The sequence below is a fragment of the Scatophagus argus genome, chromosome 2 (assembly GCF_020382885.2).
Source record: "Scatophagus argus isolate fScaArg1 chromosome 2, fScaArg1.pri, whole genome shotgun sequence".
In the NCBI taxonomy this organism is placed as follows: domain Eukaryota; kingdom Metazoa; phylum Chordata; class Actinopteri; family Scatophagidae; genus Scatophagus; species Scatophagus argus.
Window position 1 is genome coordinate 27287495 of NC_058494.1, and position 21799 is coordinate 27309293.

Below are 21799 nucleotides of genomic sequence, written 5' to 3' on the forward strand. Positions count from 1 at the left end.
GAGCACGAGAGAGCAGATTAAAAACTCCTTAAAGGAACAGTTCACCCAAAAATTCAGACAGGATTCGCCATGTGGGAGGGTCAGGCTCGTCTGTTTCTTCAGACTCCACCTCTTCGATTGAAACATCCATCTGAATTGTACCAGACCACGTTCTTCTCTCTTACTGTGGCCTGTAATTCAGAAGCCTCTCAGTGCATTCAGTAAGCCTTGTAATTACTCAGTTCAGTGCTCATTCTGAACCTGTGTCTCTTCTCTCCAGGACATATCTGCCCACGAAAGCAACATCCTGGGCTCCTTCTGCGACATGAACGTAAGCAGTCCACCTTCTCCTTATTTCAGCTGAGTGCCGCCTTCAGTTTGCACACCTGTCACTCACCTGACAGCTGAGAGCAGGAAATAATCCCTCGCATGTTGCCTGCAAACCATTTCACAGCAGTGGTGTCTGTGCTGCACAGAGCTCAGACCTCGTCGTTTATTTCGCTGAAGCTCCGGAGGCTTCAGTCGCCACGGGCTGCTCTGAGTCTGCACATATTCCTGATTAGTTTTGTTTGAATTAGTTATTTGATGCTATGAAAGGGAGTTTATCCAAGTCTCCAGAAGCCCTGAGATCCCAACCTGAAAATGGGTTTGAAAATGTGTTATTCCACCCGTTTTTAAGCTGGGATCCTCACTGGAGCAGATGAAGGTCAGAAGTGACCAGCGTCTGGATGTGATGTTTTAGTGTTTCTGACTGACTGTGAGGTGAATGTGATGGTCTGATGTCGTGTCCTCCTGTCCTCCTGTCCTGTCCAGGACGTGGAGGTGCCTCTGCACCTGCTGCGTTACGTCTGTCTGTTCTGCGGGAAGCACGGCCTCTCCCTGATGAAGGAGTGCTTCGAGTCGGGCACTCCGGAGAGCCTCCCCTTCCCCATCGCCCACGCCTTCATCACCATCGTCTCCAACGTGAGTCCACCAGCCCAGTGGGTTTGGAGGCCCTACATGTGATGTCAGTTTGAGCTCGAAGTGCCTCCTCACCTGCTGCTGACGTCTTTAAACACACTGACTCACATGTTCTCCGCTGTGTCTTCTCGTGTTGACGTGATGTTAAATGTTTTGCTCCTTCCTGCAGATACGAATTTGGTTGCACATTCCTGCGGTCATGCAGCACATCATACCTTTCCGCACCTACGTAATACGGTGAGTTTAACCCACGCAGACGTCACAGCGTTAACAGTCAGAGTCTGTGCTCGTTTGTACAAATTTAATAGGCACATTTTGGTGGCTTCATCACACAAGAACACCTGGTGAAAGATTCCAGGTGAGTTTGAATGCACTCTAAACAAACGTATGTCACAAACCGAAGTGCGTTCTGGGTCTGCGAGAGGAAGTGACACCACCATGAAGGGGAGGCCGAGGACCTCGGGTAGAACGTGGAGCTGTGGTGCACGTCACACTGCTGTGGGCCAAATGAAACTTCACCTCAACTACTCAGTAAATTTTGAAACAAATCAGTGAGATGTTTGGAAACGTATCTCCGAGACGTGAAAAGACAAACGTTTCTGCTTTCAGTTCTGTTTTGTGTTGGTAAGTTGCGTTCATGTGAGGCCGAGTGGCTGCCATTTTGTTGAACACCTTCGTTCTCTGTCCTCCACCCAAATCAGGCTGGAGGAAACGCAGCTGCTGACTGTTTGGTCCAAATCGAGGCAAACCGAATCCCTTCATCAGACTCGGGGTCAGTCCTGTTCTGGTCTGTGCCGGTCTGTGCCATCCCGTGCTAAAGTCTGCGTGCTGCACCTGTTAAATGCTTTGGACATAAGTCACGTCGGCTTCAGCGTCTCCTCGACATCGTTTGCTGCCGTGTGAAGTGACGAGGCCAGACGTGGTGTCTCACTCAGTCAGTCAGTCGGCTGCATTTTGCTTCTGTCGCCATGGCAACTGTTGCCAGGTGAACATCTCCTCACATGACCCCAGAGGAGGCAGCGCGCTGGCAGGCCCGGTCATGTGACACAGGCAGGCTGACGCTCTTCTGTCTCTCCAAGCGGAGACTCACAGTGGTTCACTGAAATGATGACGATTAAAGGGCCATTCCCTCATTTTATTAACGTGTCCGCCTTCCTTAAAACATTCCTCCAGTTCCAGTTCATATTTAAAAATTTCATCATTAAGGAACATCAGCTTCAGTTGTATCTACTCTTTAAATGGCACCAAACACAAAAAACAAAAATGTGTGGTCACACTGACAAGATTAGAGATCGGGGATATTAAGTCACAACAGGACGGGGAAACGATGATGAATGTGCAGCCAAACCAGAACCCTGCCTGGTTTCAGTGGTCCGATCAGAACAAGTAGAGTTTGAGTCTGAACAGTGCGAGCTGCACAGCCATCGACATGTTGATCGATTAGTCCACCACTTCGGTCCGAACCGAAAAGTCTCACCGACTCGTGAATGAATCACCATGAAATCTGGTTCAGACGTTCGCGTGCTCCTCGGGATGATGCGTTGTCTTTTTAGCAACCGCCCAACTGTTTACGACTGAAAGAAGTTCTTTAAGTGCCTCAAAACTCTGAGCCGCCTTCAAAGATCTTCATTTAAAAAAACAAAAACTACACAACAGTTTTGTGTTTCGTGTAAAAACATAAAAACATCCTCTAGAAGAAGGCACTCATGCGCTCCGTCCCAAACAAGCGGAGCAACAAGAGGCGAGATGACTTTAAGCTTTGTTTTAGTGTCACGATGTGGAGTCACAGCTGAGTCCATGCAAACGTTTTCTTAATGACGACGTAAGTGGGTTCCAGTGTGGGCTTGTTTGTCCTCAAAACCTCTAACTCTGTTTGATCAGCAGAACACAAACCCCTGCGGCAGCAGCTTCAGCCTTCCCAGCTCATCAGAAAAGATCTGAAAACCACAAACTGGAGCGTCCAGGCTCAGAGTGGATGAGTCAGCAGCAATCTGCTGTGCATCGCGGCTCAGAGTTCGCCTACACGGGGCTGGAACTGAACCCCAGCCAACCACGCGCCTTAAAAGTCCCACTCAGACTGAAATGTGAAACGAGAAAGTTGTTGAGTTGTGGTGTTTTTTGTGTGTCTTGATGCTGGAGGATTTCCTCCTGTCTGCTGTGTTTGGAGACGGACACAGAAGGCAGGGACGGCCAAGCAATGAGCGAATGAGTGAGTGAGTGAATGAATGAACGATCTTAGAATAGTAAGCCACAGCCTCCACTCGCCCACCACCGTGAAATCCTCAGAAGGTTGGACAAGGATGAAACTGAAACAAACATCAGCGTTATTTGATTTTGTTCACAAATCACAAAATGTTTGTCATCAGATGAGAAAATTCTTTGACGGGCGAGCTCATTAAGCCCCGGGTTCTGTCTGCAGGTATCTGTGTAAGCTGTCGGACCAGGAGCTGCGGCAGAGCGCGGCGCGCAACATGGCCGACCTGATGTGGAGCACGGTGAAGGAGCCGCTGGACAGCGCGCTGTGCTTCGACAAGGAGAGCCTGGACCTCGCCTTCAAATACTTCATGTCCCCCACGCTCACCATGAGGCTGGCAGGACTCAGCCAAATCACAGTGAGTCTTAACAGCAGTCCTGATCCTGCAGGACTGAACCTGCTTCAGTTTCAGAGCTGCTTTTCTCCCACCGTCCACTCTGACTGTTGACTGTGAGACCAGAAATACGAAATACTTGGGATTCCTTCGACCTCAGCGGTTATTCTGAGGGAAGATCGTGTTAAAGAATAAACCCGAAGGCTTTAGCCTCTGCACAGCAGCTGCTTACGGGAGCCCGTCTTCGTAATGTCAGGATTTGCTTGCTGTTCTTTGTGATGGAAATTTCTCATAACAACGAGTCATAAAAATCTCAGCAGATCATCAGTAACGTCCACAGAATGAAACGCCCGACGCAATTTGAGGCTAGTCTGTATTTCCCAGGAGGCTCTGCAGTTTGTCTGCCAGCAGCTTGTTTTTAATCTTACAGGAAGCGTAAGATGTTTGATTTCCTGTTTCTTCACTCATTGTGAAATTCGTTGTCTCCTCAGAACCAACTCCACACCTTCAACGACGTCTGCAACAACGAGTCACTCGTGTCCGACACTGAAACGTAAGTCGTAAACGCAGCGTTGCCTTCCTCAGATGGCGCCCTCGCTCTCTTACTGCTACACGTTTTGATTAACGTGCCCGGAGAGGAAGGAGGAGACGCGTTCCGGTCGGCTCCTTTTACGTCTGCTGAGGTGTTTCCTGCTCTGCACGTCCTGCGTGGTCCTGACTCTCTTCCTGTTTCGCCCTGCAGGTCCATAGCGAAGGAGCTCGCTGACTGGCTGATCCACAACAACGTGGTGGAGCACATATTCGGACCAAATCTGCACATTGAGGTGAGACCTTTTGATGCGATGATGTGAGCTGACAGCGTGATGAAGTGATGACATCACAGGTCAGCTTCACTGTGACTTCCTGAGGTTTGCTGTCCGTCATTCAGCAGCAGAACTCAGGAACTGAAGGGCAGACTGAGACCAGGTTTCACATGTGCTCACATACCGAACTGGTGACTCTGATCTTCAGACTGATCGTACTGAACGTGTGTGTGAAGCCTCCAGTCTGGAGCTTCTTTGTAGTCCAACACGAACTGGACTGATGACACTGAGCTTCAGGTGATGAAGCTCTCCGTCAGCCGCTACTGATGTGAGTGTGGACGTGATGGACGGAGACTGAGACTTGACTCGTGTGTGTGTGTGTGTGTGTGTGTGTGTGTGTGTGTGGAGGCAAACAGGGCGAGCTCGTGATTCTGGTTTTGTTAACCTGTGTTATAATGCAGCTCAGTGTAACAGTGGAGGTCAGTTTATTTCACATCTTCACTGTGTGTGTGTGTGTGTGTGTGTGTGTGTGTGTGTGTGTGTGTGTGTGTGTGTGTGTGTGTGTTCCAGATCATCAAACAGTGCCAAGTCATCCTGAACTTCTTGGCTGCCGAGGGCCGACTCAGCACGCAGCATGTGGACTGCATTTGGGCTGCAGCTCAGGTGAGACGGGACAGATTCTCACCTGTCACAGCTGGATGACGTTTTGTCTGTTTAGGAGATGATGTAGGTTTTATGTGCGTGTGTTTATGGAGGACAAGTGTGACAGAAATGGTCATGAAACATCATTTCTATGTTGAAACGACATTTTAAATATATTTTTAAATTCCATCTTTTATTCGTGTATAATACTTACTGATTAATGATGATCTGATATTTAAATTCTTTTAGAATTCCTCTTTTCCATTCATACATTAATAAATCAACTTGTGAAGTTTATTATTTAGTTTTTACTGTACAGTTTGTTATGAGTCAGTGAAAGGCGACACTTGAGGTCCTTCTTCTTCTTCTTCTTCTTCTGTATCTTAGAGGACGATTGGTTCATCAGAACTTTTCCATCAGAAAGAAACAGGAAACACGTTCTCATGTATTCGCTCGTTAGTCAGGATGCTTTTGTGTGTTGGTGAGATGAGTGAATCTTAGTCATGTACAACATGTTCAACATGTTATTCTCCCTCATATTAGATGGATCACATTTTATTCCTGTCTGTCAGAATGCTGTCCATATTTAAACCAGCAGCATTTCTGTCTCCCCCTTCTGGCAGTGAGAGTAATTACACAATCACAGTCGACACGCTGATGACACTGTGACTCCGTTGCTATGGTTACTATCCCTTCAGCTCCTGTGCTGGCTGATGTAAAGTGCATTGCTCAGGTATTCAGGGTCTTAGTGAACAAACTCTGCTCTTCGTTTGCTGCTTCAGCTCAAGCACTGCAGTCGTTACATCCACGACCTTTTCCCCTCGCTCATCAAAAACCTGGACCCAGTGCCTCTCCGCCACGTCCTCAACCTGGTGTCAGGCCTGCACCCCAGCGCCCACACCGAGCAGGTACACACACACACACACACACACACACACACAGAACTGGCTGAAGAGACACTGTGTTTGCTGTGGCTAACCCTCCCTCCCTGCTCAGACCTTGTACCTGGCCTCCATGCTGATCAAGGCTCTGTGGAACAACGCCCTGGCAGCCAAAGCCCAGCTCTCCAAGCAGAGCTCCTTCGCCTCCCTGCTCAACACCAGCATCCCCATGGGCAACAAGAAAGGTCAGCCTGGATTCCCACACGGCAGATCAGCACTGACAAGTCGTTTGAAATGTCTGAGAAATGACTCGCCTACCGGCTGCTCAGCTCGTACACCTCAGTAACAGCAGCAACACCAGATCACAAGTCCACAACTTCAGACTGGTTTACATTATTACATATCATATTTTATATTGCAGCTGGTAAAGCATCACTGAATGAGGGAAGTCAAGTCGCCCTCACGCAGCCGTAGTGTCGCACTGAATGTTTGTGTCTCAGGTCTCAGTCTGTCCTCCCGTCTGGTCTCAGGTTCACCCGCCGCCAGTCCGGACAGCAGCGACAACAGCGACACTCAGCACAGTGGAGGCAGCGACATGGAGATGGACGACCAGATGATGAGCGGCGGCAAGAGGAGCCAGCAGAGGCTGTCGGACACAGAGGTGCAACACACACACACACACAGAGTCTGTCGAGCAGATTGCTCAGCTGTCTGCTTTGGCAAACAGCTGCTGATGGTCAGAATCCCACATGTGATAAACACAACCTCCTCAGTCTTCATTGTGGGCTCAGCTTACACATCAGCTGTTTCGGTGTTACTGTTTTAAACCGTTTCTCATAATTATTTACTAAAGATGAGGAGCTCTTCGCTACCAAAACTCATTTGACTGGATCAGGTTCCCGAGAGGCTCAGAGGAAGGTGCTTGTCCAGACGGCGTTAAATTACTGATCACAGACTCACATCAAGTCCCATCAGGTGAAGCATCAGTGAAATGTTGTGACTGACTGAAGGCGTTAAAGCTCTTCCTGTTTCCTGCGTCGTTTCCTCAGGAGTCCATGCAGGGCAGCTCTGACGAGACGGCCAACAGCGTGGAGGAAGGCAGCAGCGGGCCGGGAAGCAGCAGCGGCCGCAGCGAGGCCTCCAGCAACGAGGCCGCCAGCAGCCGAGCCAGCCAATCAGCCGGGAGCCCCGGCAGTGAGATGCACTCCGACGACATGGCGGACAGCGAGGCCTTGAAGGAGGAGGAGGATGATGATGAAGAGGAAGACGATGAGGAGGACGACGACGACGACGAAGAGGACGAAGACGAGGGCAACCGGTCGGCTGTCGAAGGCGGGCAGCAGAAGGAGCCCAGGGAGCAGACAGAGTCAAGGAAGAGGAAGGCAGGGGAGGCACTTGGTGAGGGCCAAGGGGCGGGGCCCAGCGGGTCAGGAGGCGGAGCCAAGTCCAAGGTTCTCCCCTTCAACCCAGAGACTTCTGCTGCCATGGTTACGGCAGCATCAACATCACTGGAGGGCCGGATGAGGATGTTGGACGCCTGTTCCGCCTCGTCGTCCACGCGGCCTGATGGGGCAGAGCCTCAGCAGCCGCCGACGGACATGGGCCCCTCGCAGATGGTCCAGGGGCCTCAGGAGCCTCCTTGCCTGCCGCGACCCGGGGATTTTCTTGGAGAGGCCATGGGCAATGAGCTTTTTAACTGCCGGCGCTTCATTGGCCCCCAGCATCACCACCATCACCATCATCACCACCACCATCATGAAGGGTAAGGCCGCCATTCTGAAGCTTTGTCAACAGGGCTTGTTATCCATATACCCCATCCAATCAGCATCTGATGATGGGTCTTTTCAAACCCTCCTTCCTCCCTCAGTCCCATGGTGGAAGACATGCTGAGCGCCGACGACGTGAGCTGCAGCAGCTCCCAGGTCAGCGCCAAGTCGGAGAAGAACATGGCCGATTTTGACGGTGAGGAGTCAGGCTGTGAGGAGGAGCTGGTCCAGATCAACTCGCACGCTGAGCTCAGCTCGCACCTCCAGCAGCACCTCCCCAACCTGGCCTCCATCTATCACGAGCACCTGGTGCAAGGTGAGCCGCTCTCAGGGCCTCAGAGGTTTGGGATAATCCAGTTGTTGCTCAAAGGTTAACCTGCCAGAGAAACAGACCTGATTCTGAGTGCGGTTCTCTGTACAGGTCCTGCCGTCCATAAGCACCAGTACGCCAGCAGCCACGCCGTGACTGACATCAACCTGGACAACGTTTGTAAGAAGGGCAACACTCTGCTGTGGGACCTGGTGCAGGACGAGGACGCGGTACGACTTCAGACTCTTCATAGATGTATCTCAGTGTTTGTAAAGGTGTCATTTGTAAGTTTTGGCCAGCATTTCAGTTAAAAATCTTCAAATAAGTCAACATCAACAGAATGTGAATACAAAACAGTGTTGACGTTATGTCAAAGGCGTCTGTACTGCGTTGTGGCCCGTCCTGTCTGTCATACCGCTTTGTACCTGTAGAGGCCCCTGTAGTGTGAGCTGATGAGTTTCACAGTCTCTCTTAGAGTTTAGTCTGATAAGTAAAACAAACTCCCAGAATGTTCAGGAAGGAAATCTTCTTCCACCTGTTTTCCTCACTGAACCTTCTGAGCTGCAGTTCCTCCTTCTCACCGAGCTGTTCAGTCCATCAGAGGTGGAAAAGCCAGCAGCCTCACTGCGATCTGCTCTTTTAGATTCACCTCTCTGAGGGTCTGATTAACGAGGCAGAGAAGCTGCTGTGTTCGCTGGTCTGCTGGTTCACCGACAGACAGATCCGAATGCGCTTCATCGAGGGTTGCCTTGACAACTTGGCCCACCACAGGTGAGCGTCATTGTTCCTGTTTCCTCGAACAACACAACACTCAGAACAAATGTGTGAAAGCTGATGGTGCTGATCATTCTCAGGTCTGCTGTCCCTCTTCATCCTCAGGTCTGTCGTGGTTTCCTTGCGTCTACTGCCCAAACTTTTTGGCACTTTTCAGCAGTTTGGCTCCAGCTACGACACTCACTGGATCACCATGTGAGTCACTGCGCCCTAAAGTCAGATTATTGAGCTGATCACATGTTGTTGTAAACCGTGAGTTCGCTGAACGTGCTGCTGATGTCGCTCCTGTCAGGTGGGCCGAGAAGGAGCTGCACATGATGAAGCTGTTCTTCGACAACCTGCAGCACTACATCCAGGAAGTCCGCGAGCACCGGCACAAGTTCGCACTGTAAGTCTGTCACAAAGCGCTTGACGCGCTGCAGATAAGAACTGAAAGCAAGATGGAAGCTTAGCGAACACTGACCCCTCAAATGACCTAAATCCATTCCAGCCTAAAGGGCCTGCAGCCTGGCTGCTGTTGAGCAGCGATCACAACAACCTTCACCGTCAGTGAGCTTGTGTTTTCTCTGTTTAGAAACTGTTGGTGTTGATTCTGACAGTCTGCCGTGTGCTTGCAGGTACAGCCACAGTGCGGAGGTCCAAGTCCGTCTGCAGTTCCTCACCTGCGTCTTCTCCACGCTGGGATCTCCGGACCACTTCAGTAAGACTCGGCTCAGTTCGGATGAAAAATGTTTTAAGCATTAAAAAGTAAAAAGAACGGAATTCAGAGAGGATATCAAACTCGTGTCCTGAACTGCTCCGTCACCGTCAGTTGAACAATAATTTGGGCTGTGATGCTCAAACAGACCTGCTGCTGCCTGCGTGCAGGACGGGACGGGACGGGACAGGACAGCACAGGACAGGACAGAAATCTCACCTGTTGCTGCTAGGATGTCACCTGGTCTGATACTCGAGTCAGACGAGTCAGAACTGTAGTCGATGATTCATGGGAGGAAGTAAAATCGCCTTCCCAGACTGCTTAATTTCAATGAATTTTAGAAGTCTGACGAGGTGAAGGCATCCAGTGTTTCACAAGCAGATCAAACTTTGAGAGAAAAACTAAAAGATTATTTTTGTGTCTTTCTTCGAGTCGTCATATTTGTGTGTGTCTCTGGACCCCTTTTGAACCATCAGCAGTTTGATGCTTAAAGCTTTGCTAAGCTTTTCGCAGTCTTGACCCTGAGCTCCTGTGTCTCCTCGTCTCTCAGGACTGAGTCTGGAGCAGGTGGACATCCTGTGGCACTGCCTGGTGGAGGACGCCGAGTGCTACGACGACGCGCTGCACTGGTTCCTCAATCAGGTCCGCAGCAAAGACCAGCACGCCATGGGCATGGAGACGTACAAGCACCTGTTCCTGGAGAAGGTAGGGACGAGGACAGGAAGCACAAACACGCTGCAGCGTACAGGAAGGGGAAGTTTCTAAAAAAACAAAAACAGTCAGCTGTCAGAACTCGTCCTGGAAGTCTCAGTGGGCTGCTTTGTGTTGCTGAATGTGTTGTTCTGGTCCTGGTTTAGCTGGTTTAATTTCATGCTAACGGGCTGAACCAGCACGGCGCCCAGAGAGAGCCCAGTCAGAGGAAGAGCCGTCAGTAACCTGCCTCCAGTGAAGCTTTAGTGATGATCGCAACAGCAGAAGAAATGAGTCAACTTCCCCTCTGAGGCAGTTTGTGGCATCATCAGCTGTAGGGGCAACACTGATGAGCCCTGAGCAGCAGCTTTGTGTTGATGTGTGTGTGTGTGTGTGTGTGTGTCCAGATGCCCCAGCTGAAGCCAGAGACCATCAGCATGACGGGCCTCAACCTCTTTCAGCACCTCTGTAACTTGGCTCGCCTCGCCACCAGCGCGCTGGACAACGCGTCCAGCTGTGAGGTAAGCCATCCGCTCACGGCGTCAACTTGATATGTCTGAACGGTCAGGAGGGTCGAGAGCTGCGATGATGTGCTGCTCGAACTGAACTCTCACTGAGATAAATCAGAGTAGACAGTTAATACACAGAGCTGTGTGTGTGTGTCTGTGTGTGTGTGTGTGTGTCTGTGTGTGTCTGTGTCCAGCTGTGTGGGATGGACCAGCTGTGGGGGATCGCCCTGAGAGCTCAGTCAGCTGACATCAGCCGCGCTGCCATCCAGTACATCAACTCCTACTACATCAACGGTTTGTTTGCCTCCATCAGAAAACGCACTCACACACACTCACATTCACACACACACTCACATTCACACACACACTCACATTCACACACACACACTTTCTCACACACACTCAGTTCTGACTTTCAGATGTTCACTGTTTATCATCTTGCCTTCTGATTTTTCTTCTTTGTTCTTCCGTCGTGGATGTTTTTCACGTGTCCACCTTTACGTCTTACGTCTTTGTCCCGCGTTGTGTCTCGCCGCGTGTACAGCTGGGAAGACGGGTCTGGAGAAGGAGCAGGAGTTCATCAGGAAGTGTATGGAGAGTCTGCTGATGGCTTCAGCCAACCTGGAGAAGGACGCCCAGTCCAGCCTGACCAGCATCGAGAGGGGGCTGCTCATGCTCAAAACGCACCTGGAGGCTTTCCGACGCAGGTACGACTCTGTTTATGCTGCGTCCCTGTGCCTGCGGGCCGAACGCAAACACGTCTCAGCAACGCGCTTCTCGTTTCCTGTCCTGTCAGGTTTGCGTACCACCTGCGGCAGTGGCAGATCGAGGGGACGGGAATCAGCAGCCACCTGAAGGCCCTGAGCGACAAACAGTCTCTACCACTCAGGATCGTCTGTCAGCCCGCCGGCCTACCTGACAAGGTGACAGATGTGCACTGTGCACTCAGGAACACCTGACTCTGAAACATTACAGTGCATGAGTTACACATGATCAGTTAGCACCTCAAAACCGTGAGAAACCTTACTAATACTAATAAAGTCCTACTTTTTCAGATGAGTATCGTTCTGGCTTTGATTTTCCATTAGGAATTTAGTCATTGAAGCCAGACTGTAGTGAAACTGTGGGCTGAGTATCAGTGTGCTGCGTGTGTGTGCAGATGACGATCGAGATGTACCCCAGCGACCAGGTGGCCGACCTGCGAGCTGAGGTGACCCACTGGTACGAGAACCTGCAGAAGGAGCAGATGAACCAGCAGGCTCAGCTGCAGGAGTTCGGCCAGAGCGGCCGGCAGCCGGGAGACTTCCCAGGTGGGCTCCCGCGGATCCTCGTCGTCGTCGTACAAACTGCTCTGAGTCACTTAGTTACGCTGTCAGGAGGTTCCTCCTGGTTTGATGCTGTGTCTAAACGTCTCTGTGAGCTGATGTGTGAAGTCTGTCTCGTCTCCTGCAGGGGGCTTGATGGGACCCGTCAGGATGATCTCCTCTGGCCACGAGCTGACCACCGACTACGACGAGAAGACCCTCCACGAGCTGGGCTTCAAAGACATGCAGGTGATTGACTGCTTTCTGTCTCTGTGTTTGTACACACCTGAAAAACAGCCTCCAACAAGGCAGACGCTGCCAGACGACTCATCGCACGCTTGTCTGTTTGATCCCAGATGGTTTTTGTGTCTCTGGGAGCTCCGCGGCGGGAGAGGAAAGGCGAGGGCATCCAGCTGCCCGCCTCCTGCCTGCCTCCTCCCCAGAAGGAGCACATCCCCATGCTGCTGCTCCTCCAGGAGCCGCACCTCACCACGCTGTTCGACCTGCTCGAGATGCTGGCCTGCTTCAAACCACCCAGCCCCCACACAGAGAAGGTCCACGAGAACCCAGAGGTGGGCGCCCACGGGCACAGCAGCTTACAGTGAGGACTGTAGCTCATATGAGCTCGAAAATAAATAAAGGGATGTTGTGTGTGTGTTTGTGCAGAGTGCGCGCTGTGAGGAGCTTCACCTCCATGCGGAGAATCTGTCTCGTCGGGTTTGGGAGCTGCTGATGCTGCTTCCTACGTGTCCTAAGATGCTGCAGGCCTTCCAGAACATCTCAGACGACACGGTCAGTCACACCGACGTGAGGAAAGATGGCTGACGCGTCTCCACTTCCCCCCACTGTACAAAAGTGAAGCTAAAATATCCCTGATACCAGCGTGTGTGTGTGTGTGTGTGTGTGTGTGTGTAGAATGGAGAAGGTCTGTGCTGGAAGGAGCTGCTGAGGATTAAAAGTCCCCACAAGCTGCTGTACGCTCTGGAGATCATCGAGGCTCTGGGCAAACCCAACCGACGCATCCACCGAGAGTCCACCGTGAGGACAACACAAACGTTTTTATTTCTGAAAAGTTCTGGTTTTTGATTTCCTCTGGAGTTTTACTTTGGCCCTTTTATGTGTACATGTTTTATGTACGTGAACTTTGACACTGCGTCCATATTCAAGGCTTGTAGTCTTTGACTGATTCACTGTTCACTGACAATAATCTGATCAGCTGTCACTTAAACATCCAAACATGCACACAACCGTAATGCATGGACTCTTTTCTTGAATATCTGTGTGTGTGTGTTTCCAGGGCAGCTACAGTGATCTGTATCCAGACTCTGATGACTCCAGTGAGGATCAGATAGAAAACAGCAAGAACACCTGGAGCTGCAAGGTACAGCACATGAGACCCTCAGACAGGGATTCTGCAGGTCCTCAACAGCCTACGATCCTCTGATATGAAAAGTATTTCCAATTCGATTCAGTCTTTCTTCTTTCTCGTCTTCCAGTTTGTTTCATCTGGAGGTCTGCAGCTGCTCCTGGAGATCTTCAACTCGGGCATCCTGGAGCCCAAAGACCAGGAGTCCTGGACCGTGGTGAGACAGATGAGAGCTTTTTAAAGGAAACAAATTTTCAGCTGAGTTCCGAGTGCTTCCTGAACAAAGACGCTCGTTCTGGTTTCATCTTGTTCTCCACCCTCTTCCTCCGCAGTGGCTGCTCGACTGCCTGGCCTGCCTGCTGAAGTTGATTTGCCAGTTCGCGGTGGACCCCGCAGACCTGGACCTGGCCTACCACGACGTCTTCTCCTGGTCGGGCCTCGCCGACAGCCAACGCAAACGGGCGTGGCCTGGAAAATCCCGCAAGTCCACGGTGGAGCACGGGAAAGGCCTGCACATCCCCCGGCTGACGGAGGTAAGCGTTCCTCCTGCTGACTGTGGAGGCGGCAGCGGTTTCCCCCTTCAGGGACTTGACTGTCCGTCTGTTGGCTTGCAGGTGTTCCTCAGCCTCGTACAGGGCACCAACCTCATCCAGCGTCTGATCAACGTGGCCTACACCTACGACAACCTCGCACACAGGTGACGACACACGGCAGGATGACATCTTCTTCCTCTGGTGTTTTCAGTGTGTTGGCTGTCGTTTATTCTTTGTCTTTTTGCTCCACAGAGTTCTCAAGGCTCAGTCTGATCACAGGTCTCGTCACGAAGGTGAGAACTTACTCAAATCAACTACACATCTGGCGTTCATTGTGTAAATGTCCACACGACGATTGATGATAAAATTCACTGAGCACCTTTGGTCCTGAAACAAATACAACAACAACAAAAACAGACCCCAAATCTTTGGTCATGATGTGATTGTGATGTTGTTTTGTTTTTCCACCAGTGACTCATTACTCCATGTGGCTGCTGGTGAGCTGGGCTCACTGCTCCTCCACTGTGAAGTCCAGTCTGGCCGACAGCGAGCACCTTCACGACTGGCTGAAGAAGCTCACGCTGCTGGTGCCGGAGGTGAGCCGCTGCCAAACACCCACCAACCAGCACCTCCACAGCTCACTCGTTAAGCGCTTTAATGCGTCTGCGTGACGAGTGACAGCAGTGTCTGAAATCCATGCAGTCGTGAGTGAGAGAGCTGCCATGGGATGTTGTCGCTTCTTGTGACGGAAAACTGCAAAAACAAGCTGTGATTTCATTTTTAAACACATGAGAGTGGACGCTCTCTGAGCTAAGCTGAGCTAAGAGTGTGACGGCGAGCAGACACACATGAGAGTGTGTGTTACCGATCGTACTGCAGCAAACATGCACAAGTTTGAACTTTGAACTGACTGAACGTGTTGTTGTTTTCAGCCGGCTGTGAGACACGAGGCCTGTAACGGCCTCTACAAGCTCTCTCTCTCAGGTCTGGAGGGGGGAGAGTCCATCAACAGGTCCTTCCTGCTGCTCGCCGCCTCTACGCTCCTCAAGTTCCTTCCAGATGCACAGGCCCTCAAACCACTGAGGGTGGGCTTCACACGCACACACACACCTGCAGAGAAAACGTCCCTTCTGTTATCCAAATGAGCTGATGTGCTGTGACCTCGCTGTATGAGGAGGTTTGACGGTGTCGTGCGATTGCAGGTGGAGGACTACGAAGAGGAGCCGCTGCTGAGGACGGGCTGTAAGGAATACTTCTGGCTGCTCTGCAAGCTCATCGACAACATCCACGTGAAAGACGCCAGCCAGGTGGGAAGCCTTCAGGGCTGCTCTGATGGTCGTATTGAGCTGCGGCTCAGTGAGCTGAACAGCTGCTGGTTTTGGTGTGATGTTTCATTGAACTGTTGCTAGTGTTGGTCTGTTTGAACTCACAGAAGGTCTCTCCCTCTCTGTCGCTGGCCGGCTCCATGCAGACCACCCTGCTGGACCTGGACGCTCTCGCCCGACACCTGGCCGACTGCATCAGGAGGTCAGACGCTCACACACACACTCGCATGCTTTTTGTTTTTGTTGGATTGACCACCTGCAGGTGAAACTTGTTGTACATTTGTTTCGGTTTTTGCCTCCGTATCATTTGTTGTCAACATGTGGAACATTTCCACACTGTTGAAAATTCTGTTGGAGAGCCGATCGATTATTTGTATTCTCATCAGCACTTCAGAGCTAAGGTTGGCTCTAAACGTAATATTTCTCAGCTGTGCTTTGCATAAAGAACTGATGATTTTGGTTGGAAACAACTTCTCAAATATTTTCCCCTTTTGCATCTGTTGTTTTATGAGATGAGATCATAAGGAACAGAGTCTCTGGACTCTGGGATGAAGAGCTGTGCTCTGAGATGGACAGGAAACAGGAAGTGAACCTCATGTTGTCCAGTGTGTCCCTTTAGCACCAACCGCTCAGTGTCCTTCTCTCTTCCAGCCGTGAGATCCTGGACCAGCAGGACGGGATGATCGAGGACGACGGGCTGACCGGCCTCTTGCGGCTCGCCACCAGCGTCCTCAAACACAAGCCTCCCTTCAAGTTCTCCCGCGAGGGTCAGGAGTTCCTGCGCGACGTCCACAACCTCCTCTTCCTCCTGCCCAGCCTGGCCGACCGCGCTCAGCCCAAATGCAAGTCCCACGCTGCCCGGGCCGCCGCCTACGACCTGCTGGTGGAGACGGTGAAGGGCTCCGTGGAGAACTACCGGCTGCTCCACAACTGGGTCATGTCGCAGCACATGCAGGGTGAGGGTGCTGCCTGGTTCACTGCTTTTGATTGGTCAGTTTGTTACCAGGCAGAACAGAAACAGGCTCAGTAAATTAAATGTTTCAAGCATGTTAACTTCTTTAGGTCTGAAAGTTTCTCTAACCATAATAATAAATCCCTTTGTTGTTGGATTTTTTTTTTTTTTAAATGATTTAAATTGTTTTTAGCGACATATTTTGTCATTGGAGGGAACTCACTCCAACGAAATTTGTTGAAGAATAAGAGAAGAACAACAGCCTACATCCAGCCAATCCAAGCAGATTATTTTTACTCTGGATTTCCCCACCCCACACTTAGCTGCAGGCAGTGAACACAGTCAGCAGATAAACTGATAGTTTAGTTATTTGCAGCCTTTTGCAACAGCAGCTCATTTGATGATTTACACACAGCACAAAGCGACATTCTCGTTTACTGGCAGCAGTGATGAGTTCACTTGATAATCAGTCTGCAAGCCACACTCTGTGTCAGAAGTCCTGCGGGACGATGATCTGACTCAATTTGAGCTCTGCTACAGTGAAGCCAGTCTGTCTCTGTGAGACATTGTCCCTGCGGTGGGATCAGTGCTGGACAGACTGAGACAGGCGTAACCAGACAGTGAAGGTGCTTTGAAACGTTTCATCAGGCTGCAGTGTTGGTGTTTTGTCTCTGTGGTTTGATTTCTGCAATCAGCCTCCTTTACACTGAAGTTAGAATTTGCTGTTTATAGCAGCAGTATTGATTATCAGGGAGGTTTATGTGTGGAAATACCACAAGGAAAAAGTGTCATCAGGTACACCAGAAAAGTCTTCAAGCTCTGTTTGTCTTCCTCCAGCCTCTCACGCCCCGTACAAGTGGGACTACTGGCCCCACGACGACGTCCGGGCCGAGTGCCGCTTCGTGGGTCTGACTAACCTGGGGGCCACCTGTTACCTGGCCTCCACCATCCAGCAGCTCTACATGATCCCTGAGGCCCGGCAGGCCGTCTTCACTGCCAAGGTCAGTACCTGCAAGGCGAACTGAGGGCGCCGCACACCAGGAGAACACATCACATTCACATCCAGCACAGAGCGTAAGGTTCTCACCGTGTGTGTGTGTGTGTGTGTGTGTGTGTGTGTGTGTGTGTGTGCAGTACGCTGAGGACATCAAACACAAGACCACACTGCTGGAACTGCAGAAGATGTTCACGTATCTCATGGTGAGTTGAAATGTTTGTACTTCCGACTCTTTAGACATTTAAAGGTGTAATCTGTAAAAGTGTCCATATTAAAAAGTTGAGACTAAAGTTGACTTGACGTGACTATTTGGTTGAGTTGTGATTATCCCAAATGTTTCCAAAAAACAGACGTTTTATTCACTCATTCACTACAACTCCCATCATCCCGCGGGGCTTCTCCACATTTTTTGTTTTGTTTTTGTTGAGAGACCCCGTGTGACACAAAGTGAAGCAAGATGTCACCTTGCTAACAGCATCGCAGTACGTCGTAACCCCTTGAATCGTAACCCCTGATCTGTGATGCGTCGCGTACAACAAAATGGGAGCATGAAGTTGTATTGCGCCTGTAGTTTGTGACAGATGCTGTGCAGACAGTTTGGAGGCTGTGTCTGATTCAGAACTGTTACATCATCTAAACTTTCCATTTCCTCCTGTCTGTCTGTCTGTCTGTCTGCCCGCCCGTCTGCCTGTCTGCCTGTCTATCTGTCTGCCCGTCTGCTTGTCTGTCTGTCTGTCCGCCTGCCTGTCTGTCTGTCCTTCCAGGAGAGCGAGAGGAAAGCCTACAACCCCCGGCCCTTCTGTAAAACCTACACGATGGACAAGCAGCCTCTCAACACGGGGGAGCAGAAGGACATGACGGAGTTCTTCACAGACCTCATCACCAAGATAGAGGAGATGTCCCAGGAGCTGGTAATGTCAAACACACATGGCTTCACACCGTGTCCTAACAGCGAGCTGCGTCCAGACGTCTTGTGTCCACACTGAGCCAGTACACAAAGTTCTGAACTAAACTGTGTCTCATTCGTCTGTCCTGACAGAAAAACACAGTGAAGACCTTGTTCGGAGGAGTCATCACCAACAACGTGGTCTCTCTGGTCAGTCTGAGGAGATGAGTTTTTGTTTGAAATCAGGGATATTTAACTGATAACTCGAAGCTTTAAGCATAAAGCACCTGCTTTTACTGTTTTTATATCCACAATTTCAGCTTTATTAGCCTTTTTATAATTTGCTCCAACTGATTTCGGCTCTTATGGTGATTTCTAATAATTTCATGGTTGATAATGAAGCAGAATTGGCTCTGCACTCATGTTGACTTTTGGGTAGAAATGTTGCATTATTTACATACTCAGGATGCATTTTCCAAACGTATTGCAGATGTAGTTTCATTCAGTGTTGATCTCGTGTTTCGAATGTCAGTTCTTGACTCTTGGTGTCTTGCAGGACTGCGACCACGTCAGTCAGACTGCAGAGGAGTTTTACACCGTCAGGTGTCAGGTGGCCGACATGAAGAACATCTACGTGAGTTTCTCTGAGTCCAGCGGACTCTGAGCCCTCAGTCTGAGCTCATGGCTTTTTAGGCGCATGTTTATGTTAGCTAAATAAGTAAACATCTAACAGGGAGCTTAACTGCTTCTGTACCCAGAATATAAAGGTGGAGATCTGGGAGTTTAGTTCACAGCTAAAATGGGCCTCGTCTGATTGGGTCCTGACTGTCTTTGTTCAGGAATCTCTGGACGAGGTGACCATCAAGGACACCCTGGAAGGCGACAACATGTACACCTGCTCCCAGTGTGGCAAGAAGGTCCGCGCAGAGAAAAGGTTCGGCGTAAATTTATACAAAAGGAAACGTGGAATCGCTCTGTTTAAACCTGTGATTAATCCCTCTCCACCCTCCGCCTCTCCACCCACAGAGCCTGTTTCAAAAAGCTGCCGCGCATCCTCAGCTTCAACACCATGAGGTACACCTTCAACATGGTGACCATGATGAAGGAGAAGGTCAACACCCACTTCTCCTTCCCGCTGCGCCTCGACATGACGCCGTACACTGAGGACTTCCTCATGGGCAAAGGAGAGCGCAAGGAGGGTCCGTCCGAGCACGACCAAACACAGAGATTTAACAAAATGGCTGTTCAGAGGAGCAAATACTCGTTTTGGTTAGAAGGTTCTGAGTGTTTGTCACACGCTGCAGGTTTTCGTGAAGAGGGCGAGGCCAAAGTCACCGAGAGCTACGAGTACGACCTCATCGGCGTCACCGTGCACACGGGCACGGCGGACGGCGGCCATTACTACAGCTTCATCAGAGACATCGTCAACCCACACGCCTACAAGAACAACAAGTGGTGAGCACGTGAGCTCGTTTGAGAGATGGCCAGAGTTTTACGAAAACCTTCTCTGTTTGTCTTTCCACGGTCACCTCTGGTTTGGTCCAATCAAATCCTCCGTTCACACAGCGAGATGTGAACCTATGAGAAGGCCAGTAGCTCCACGGCTAACTGAGCTAACTGTGGCTACAGCTAACAGTACAGCAAGCAGCAGCTGGCAGTTACTCTGCACTAAATGTTGAATTCTGGTCATATTTTACAGGTTGGTCCTGTAAATGAAAATAATTATTAGTTTTAACGACTTAATTTCCCAGTGATCAGTGAGTGTCGCTCTTAAGTTTTTAACGTTTGTTGTTTCCTCAAACATGGATTTGTTTTTTGTGATATAATCGAACATAAAAGGACGTTAAGCCAAAGAAACACACGTTTGGGTTTACAATCAAGGCTGCGCTTCCTGCAGGTACCTGTTCAACGACGCCGAGGTCAAGTCCTTCGACTCGGCCCAGCTGGCCTCCGAGTGCTTCGGTGGAGAAATGACGGTACGGAGCTGCAGTCACGGGAGTCAAACCTGAGCTCGTTGTCACTTTGGATTTTCACTGACATCGGTTTTGTCTTTCAGACGAAAACGTACGACTCGGTCACGGACAAGTTCATGGATTTCTCTTTCGAGAAGGTGAAGATTTTCAGGTTGTTTTTATTTGATCAGTTTTTTAGTTTTAGCACACGTAGTCCAGAAGGTGTTAATGTCGTTCTGATGGAACTTGCAGACGCACAGTGCCTACATGCTCTTCTACAAGAGGGTGGAGCTGGAGGAGGAGAACGGGAAGGACTTCAGGTTTGACGTGTCGCCTGACCTGCTGGAGGTACCGAGGCTCTGCTTTGTTTACTTTGGCTGCCGTTATACAGCCATTTTCATTTCTGCTGAAGTCTTAACGTGTCTTTTTCTTTCAGTGGATTTGGCACGACAACATGCAGTTTCTCCAGGATAAAAACATATTTGAACACACCTACTTCGGGTGGGTATGAAAGCTGCGACTCGGTTGTTTTGACAGAGTGAACCGCTGGTCCCTGGTCAGTTTCCGTAATCTCTGCTCGCCTTCATTTTCAGCTTCATGTGGCAGCTGTGCAGCAGCATCCCCAGCACCCTGCCGGACCCGAAAGCCGTCTCCCTCATGACCGCCAAGGTGAGAACCGCTGCAGGCTCAGAGGCTTTGTGTTGTCTTTGTGTTGTGATGACGCATGTTTCAGATGTCACGCTCGCGGTCAGGAGTGTCGTGTTGTTTCAGTAAGAGCAGAAGTCCACAGGAAGGACACTGCAGTTCATGTCTGTGCTGTGTCTCCTCTTTGCAGCTGAGCACGTCGTTCGTCCTCGAGACATTCATTCACTCCAAGGAGAAGGTAAGTGGCACTCGCCTCACTGCGGGCCTTTTACTTAGTGGCGTCTGTGCAGAGGAAACGGACTGACTGCCGCTTGTCTCTGCCCTCCAGCCCACCATGCTGCAGTGGATCGAACTCCTCACCAAGCAGTTCAACAACAGCCAGGCTGCCTGCGAGGTTCGCTCTCACTCTCGTTTCACTCGTCCGCTCTGTCGGCCGCACTTCTCGGCCATTTTGTTGACTACTGCTCTATCTGTTTCAGTGGTTTCTGGATCGGATGGCGGACGACAACTGGTGGCCGATGCAGATCCTCATCAAGTGCCCCAATCAGATCGTCAGACAGGTGAGTCGCTGATCCGATGCGACTTCGTCGGCGTCCCCTGCAGATACTCAGGGATTAAAGTTTGGCCTCATGTCACAAACGCTCCTGCGTCTGTCTTCCAGATGTTCCAGAGGTTGTGTATTCATGTCATCCAGAGGCTGCGTCCGGTTCACGCTCACCTCTACCTGCAGCCCGGCATGGAGGACGGGTATGTCAGATTGTTCAGACCGGCAGATGTGGAAGCTCAAAGTTTGACTCTTAAGTTTTGTTTTTTTGGAAAAGTTGTTAGATTGTTTTGGTGTGTAAATGACTCGATCAGCTCAGCTGCCTCGTGGCTGCGACGTAAAAACTCCAGCTCCATCCAGATGTTTCCATATCCAGACTGTTGAAATCAGTTACATACTCAGCCATGGCTGTGGGAATAAATTGTTGCCTTATTGTACTTCCGCTGAATCGGTTTTAAATTTGAAGCCAACCTTTGAATTCAGAGGCCTCTGAGCACCAGGCTCACTGGATGCCAAACGTCAGCTGAAATGTGCCACTTGAGGTGTGCGGCACAAACACAGTGTTGTGTCTGTGGAATCAGGTGGCCACAGAGATCCTCTCAGGAGTCGTGTGTCGCTCGGCGGCCTCATCACTCTGGACTCTGAGAAACATTTGTGGCTCCACAAACGCGTTCAGGACGACTGTTTACACTTAAA

General features: G+C 50.4%; 1 protein-coding gene across 3 annotated transcripts in view; it reads left to right on the forward strand.

Moving 5' to 3' along the window:
• The window catches only part of usp34 (ubiquitin specific peptidase 34), a 38754-nt gene that overhangs the window by 7549 nt on the left and 9406 nt on the right, over positions 1 to 21799 (forward strand). The window contains exons 4-57 of one of the 3 annotated variants that reach the window (XM_046375644.1): positions 260 to 310; positions 793 to 942; positions 1109 to 1176; positions 3359 to 3551; positions 4019 to 4080; positions 4270 to 4351; positions 4901 to 4993; positions 5755 to 5880; positions 5969 to 6098; positions 6384 to 6514; positions 6903 to 7615; positions 7721 to 7935; positions 8041 to 8159; positions 8573 to 8700; positions 8809 to 8898; positions 8996 to 9091; positions 9321 to 9403; positions 9951 to 10105; positions 10498 to 10611; positions 10794 to 10893; positions 11144 to 11306; positions 11396 to 11522; positions 11759 to 11909; positions 12052 to 12152; positions 12260 to 12475; positions 12570 to 12695; positions 12819 to 12941; positions 13201 to 13284; positions 13400 to 13486; positions 13602 to 13802; positions 13884 to 13966; positions 14055 to 14095; positions 14274 to 14398; positions 14735 to 14887; positions 15005 to 15109; positions 15235 to 15329; positions 15779 to 16083; positions 16917 to 17080; positions 17214 to 17279; positions 17841 to 17987; positions 18116 to 18172; positions 18519 to 18596; positions 18802 to 18896; positions 18989 to 19161; positions 19267 to 19417; positions 19860 to 19938; positions 20019 to 20072; positions 20167 to 20262; positions 20351 to 20415; positions 20508 to 20583; positions 20750 to 20797; positions 20888 to 20953; positions 21039 to 21119; positions 21221 to 21306. In XM_046375644.1, coding sequence (XP_046231600.1) covers positions 260 to 310; positions 793 to 942; positions 1109 to 1176; positions 3359 to 3551; positions 4019 to 4080; positions 4270 to 4351; positions 4901 to 4993; positions 5755 to 5880; positions 5969 to 6098; positions 6384 to 6514; positions 6903 to 7615; positions 7721 to 7935; positions 8041 to 8159; positions 8573 to 8700; positions 8809 to 8898; positions 8996 to 9091; positions 9321 to 9403; positions 9951 to 10105; positions 10498 to 10611; positions 10794 to 10893; positions 11144 to 11306; positions 11396 to 11522; positions 11759 to 11909; positions 12052 to 12152; positions 12260 to 12475; positions 12570 to 12695; positions 12819 to 12941; positions 13201 to 13284; positions 13400 to 13486; positions 13602 to 13802; positions 13884 to 13966; positions 14055 to 14095; positions 14274 to 14398; positions 14735 to 14887; positions 15005 to 15109; positions 15235 to 15329; positions 15779 to 16083; positions 16917 to 17080; positions 17214 to 17279; positions 17841 to 17987; positions 18116 to 18172; positions 18519 to 18596; positions 18802 to 18896; positions 18989 to 19161; positions 19267 to 19417; positions 19860 to 19938; positions 20019 to 20072; positions 20167 to 20262; positions 20351 to 20415; positions 20508 to 20583; positions 20750 to 20797; positions 20888 to 20953; positions 21039 to 21119; positions 21221 to 21306 — 6767 coding nt within the window. The remainder of the gene's footprint in view (positions 1 to 259; positions 311 to 792; positions 943 to 1108; positions 1177 to 3358; positions 3552 to 4018; positions 4081 to 4269; positions 4352 to 4900; positions 4994 to 5754; positions 5881 to 5968; positions 6099 to 6383; positions 6515 to 6902; positions 7616 to 7720; positions 7936 to 8040; positions 8160 to 8572; positions 8701 to 8808; positions 8899 to 8995; positions 9092 to 9320; positions 9404 to 9950; positions 10106 to 10497; positions 10612 to 10793; positions 10894 to 11143; positions 11307 to 11395; positions 11523 to 11758; positions 11910 to 12051; positions 12153 to 12259; positions 12476 to 12569; positions 12696 to 12818; positions 12942 to 13200; positions 13285 to 13399; positions 13487 to 13601; positions 13803 to 13883; positions 13967 to 14054; positions 14096 to 14273; positions 14399 to 14734; positions 14888 to 15004; positions 15110 to 15234; positions 15330 to 15778; positions 16084 to 16916; positions 17081 to 17213; positions 17280 to 17840; positions 17988 to 18115; positions 18173 to 18518; positions 18597 to 18801; positions 18897 to 18988; positions 19162 to 19266; positions 19418 to 19859; positions 19939 to 20018; positions 20073 to 20166; positions 20263 to 20350; positions 20416 to 20507; positions 20584 to 20749; positions 20798 to 20887; positions 20954 to 21038; positions 21120 to 21220; positions 21307 to 21799) is intronic. The other 2 variants (XM_046375653.1, XM_046375661.1) reach the window with 2 other exon arrangements.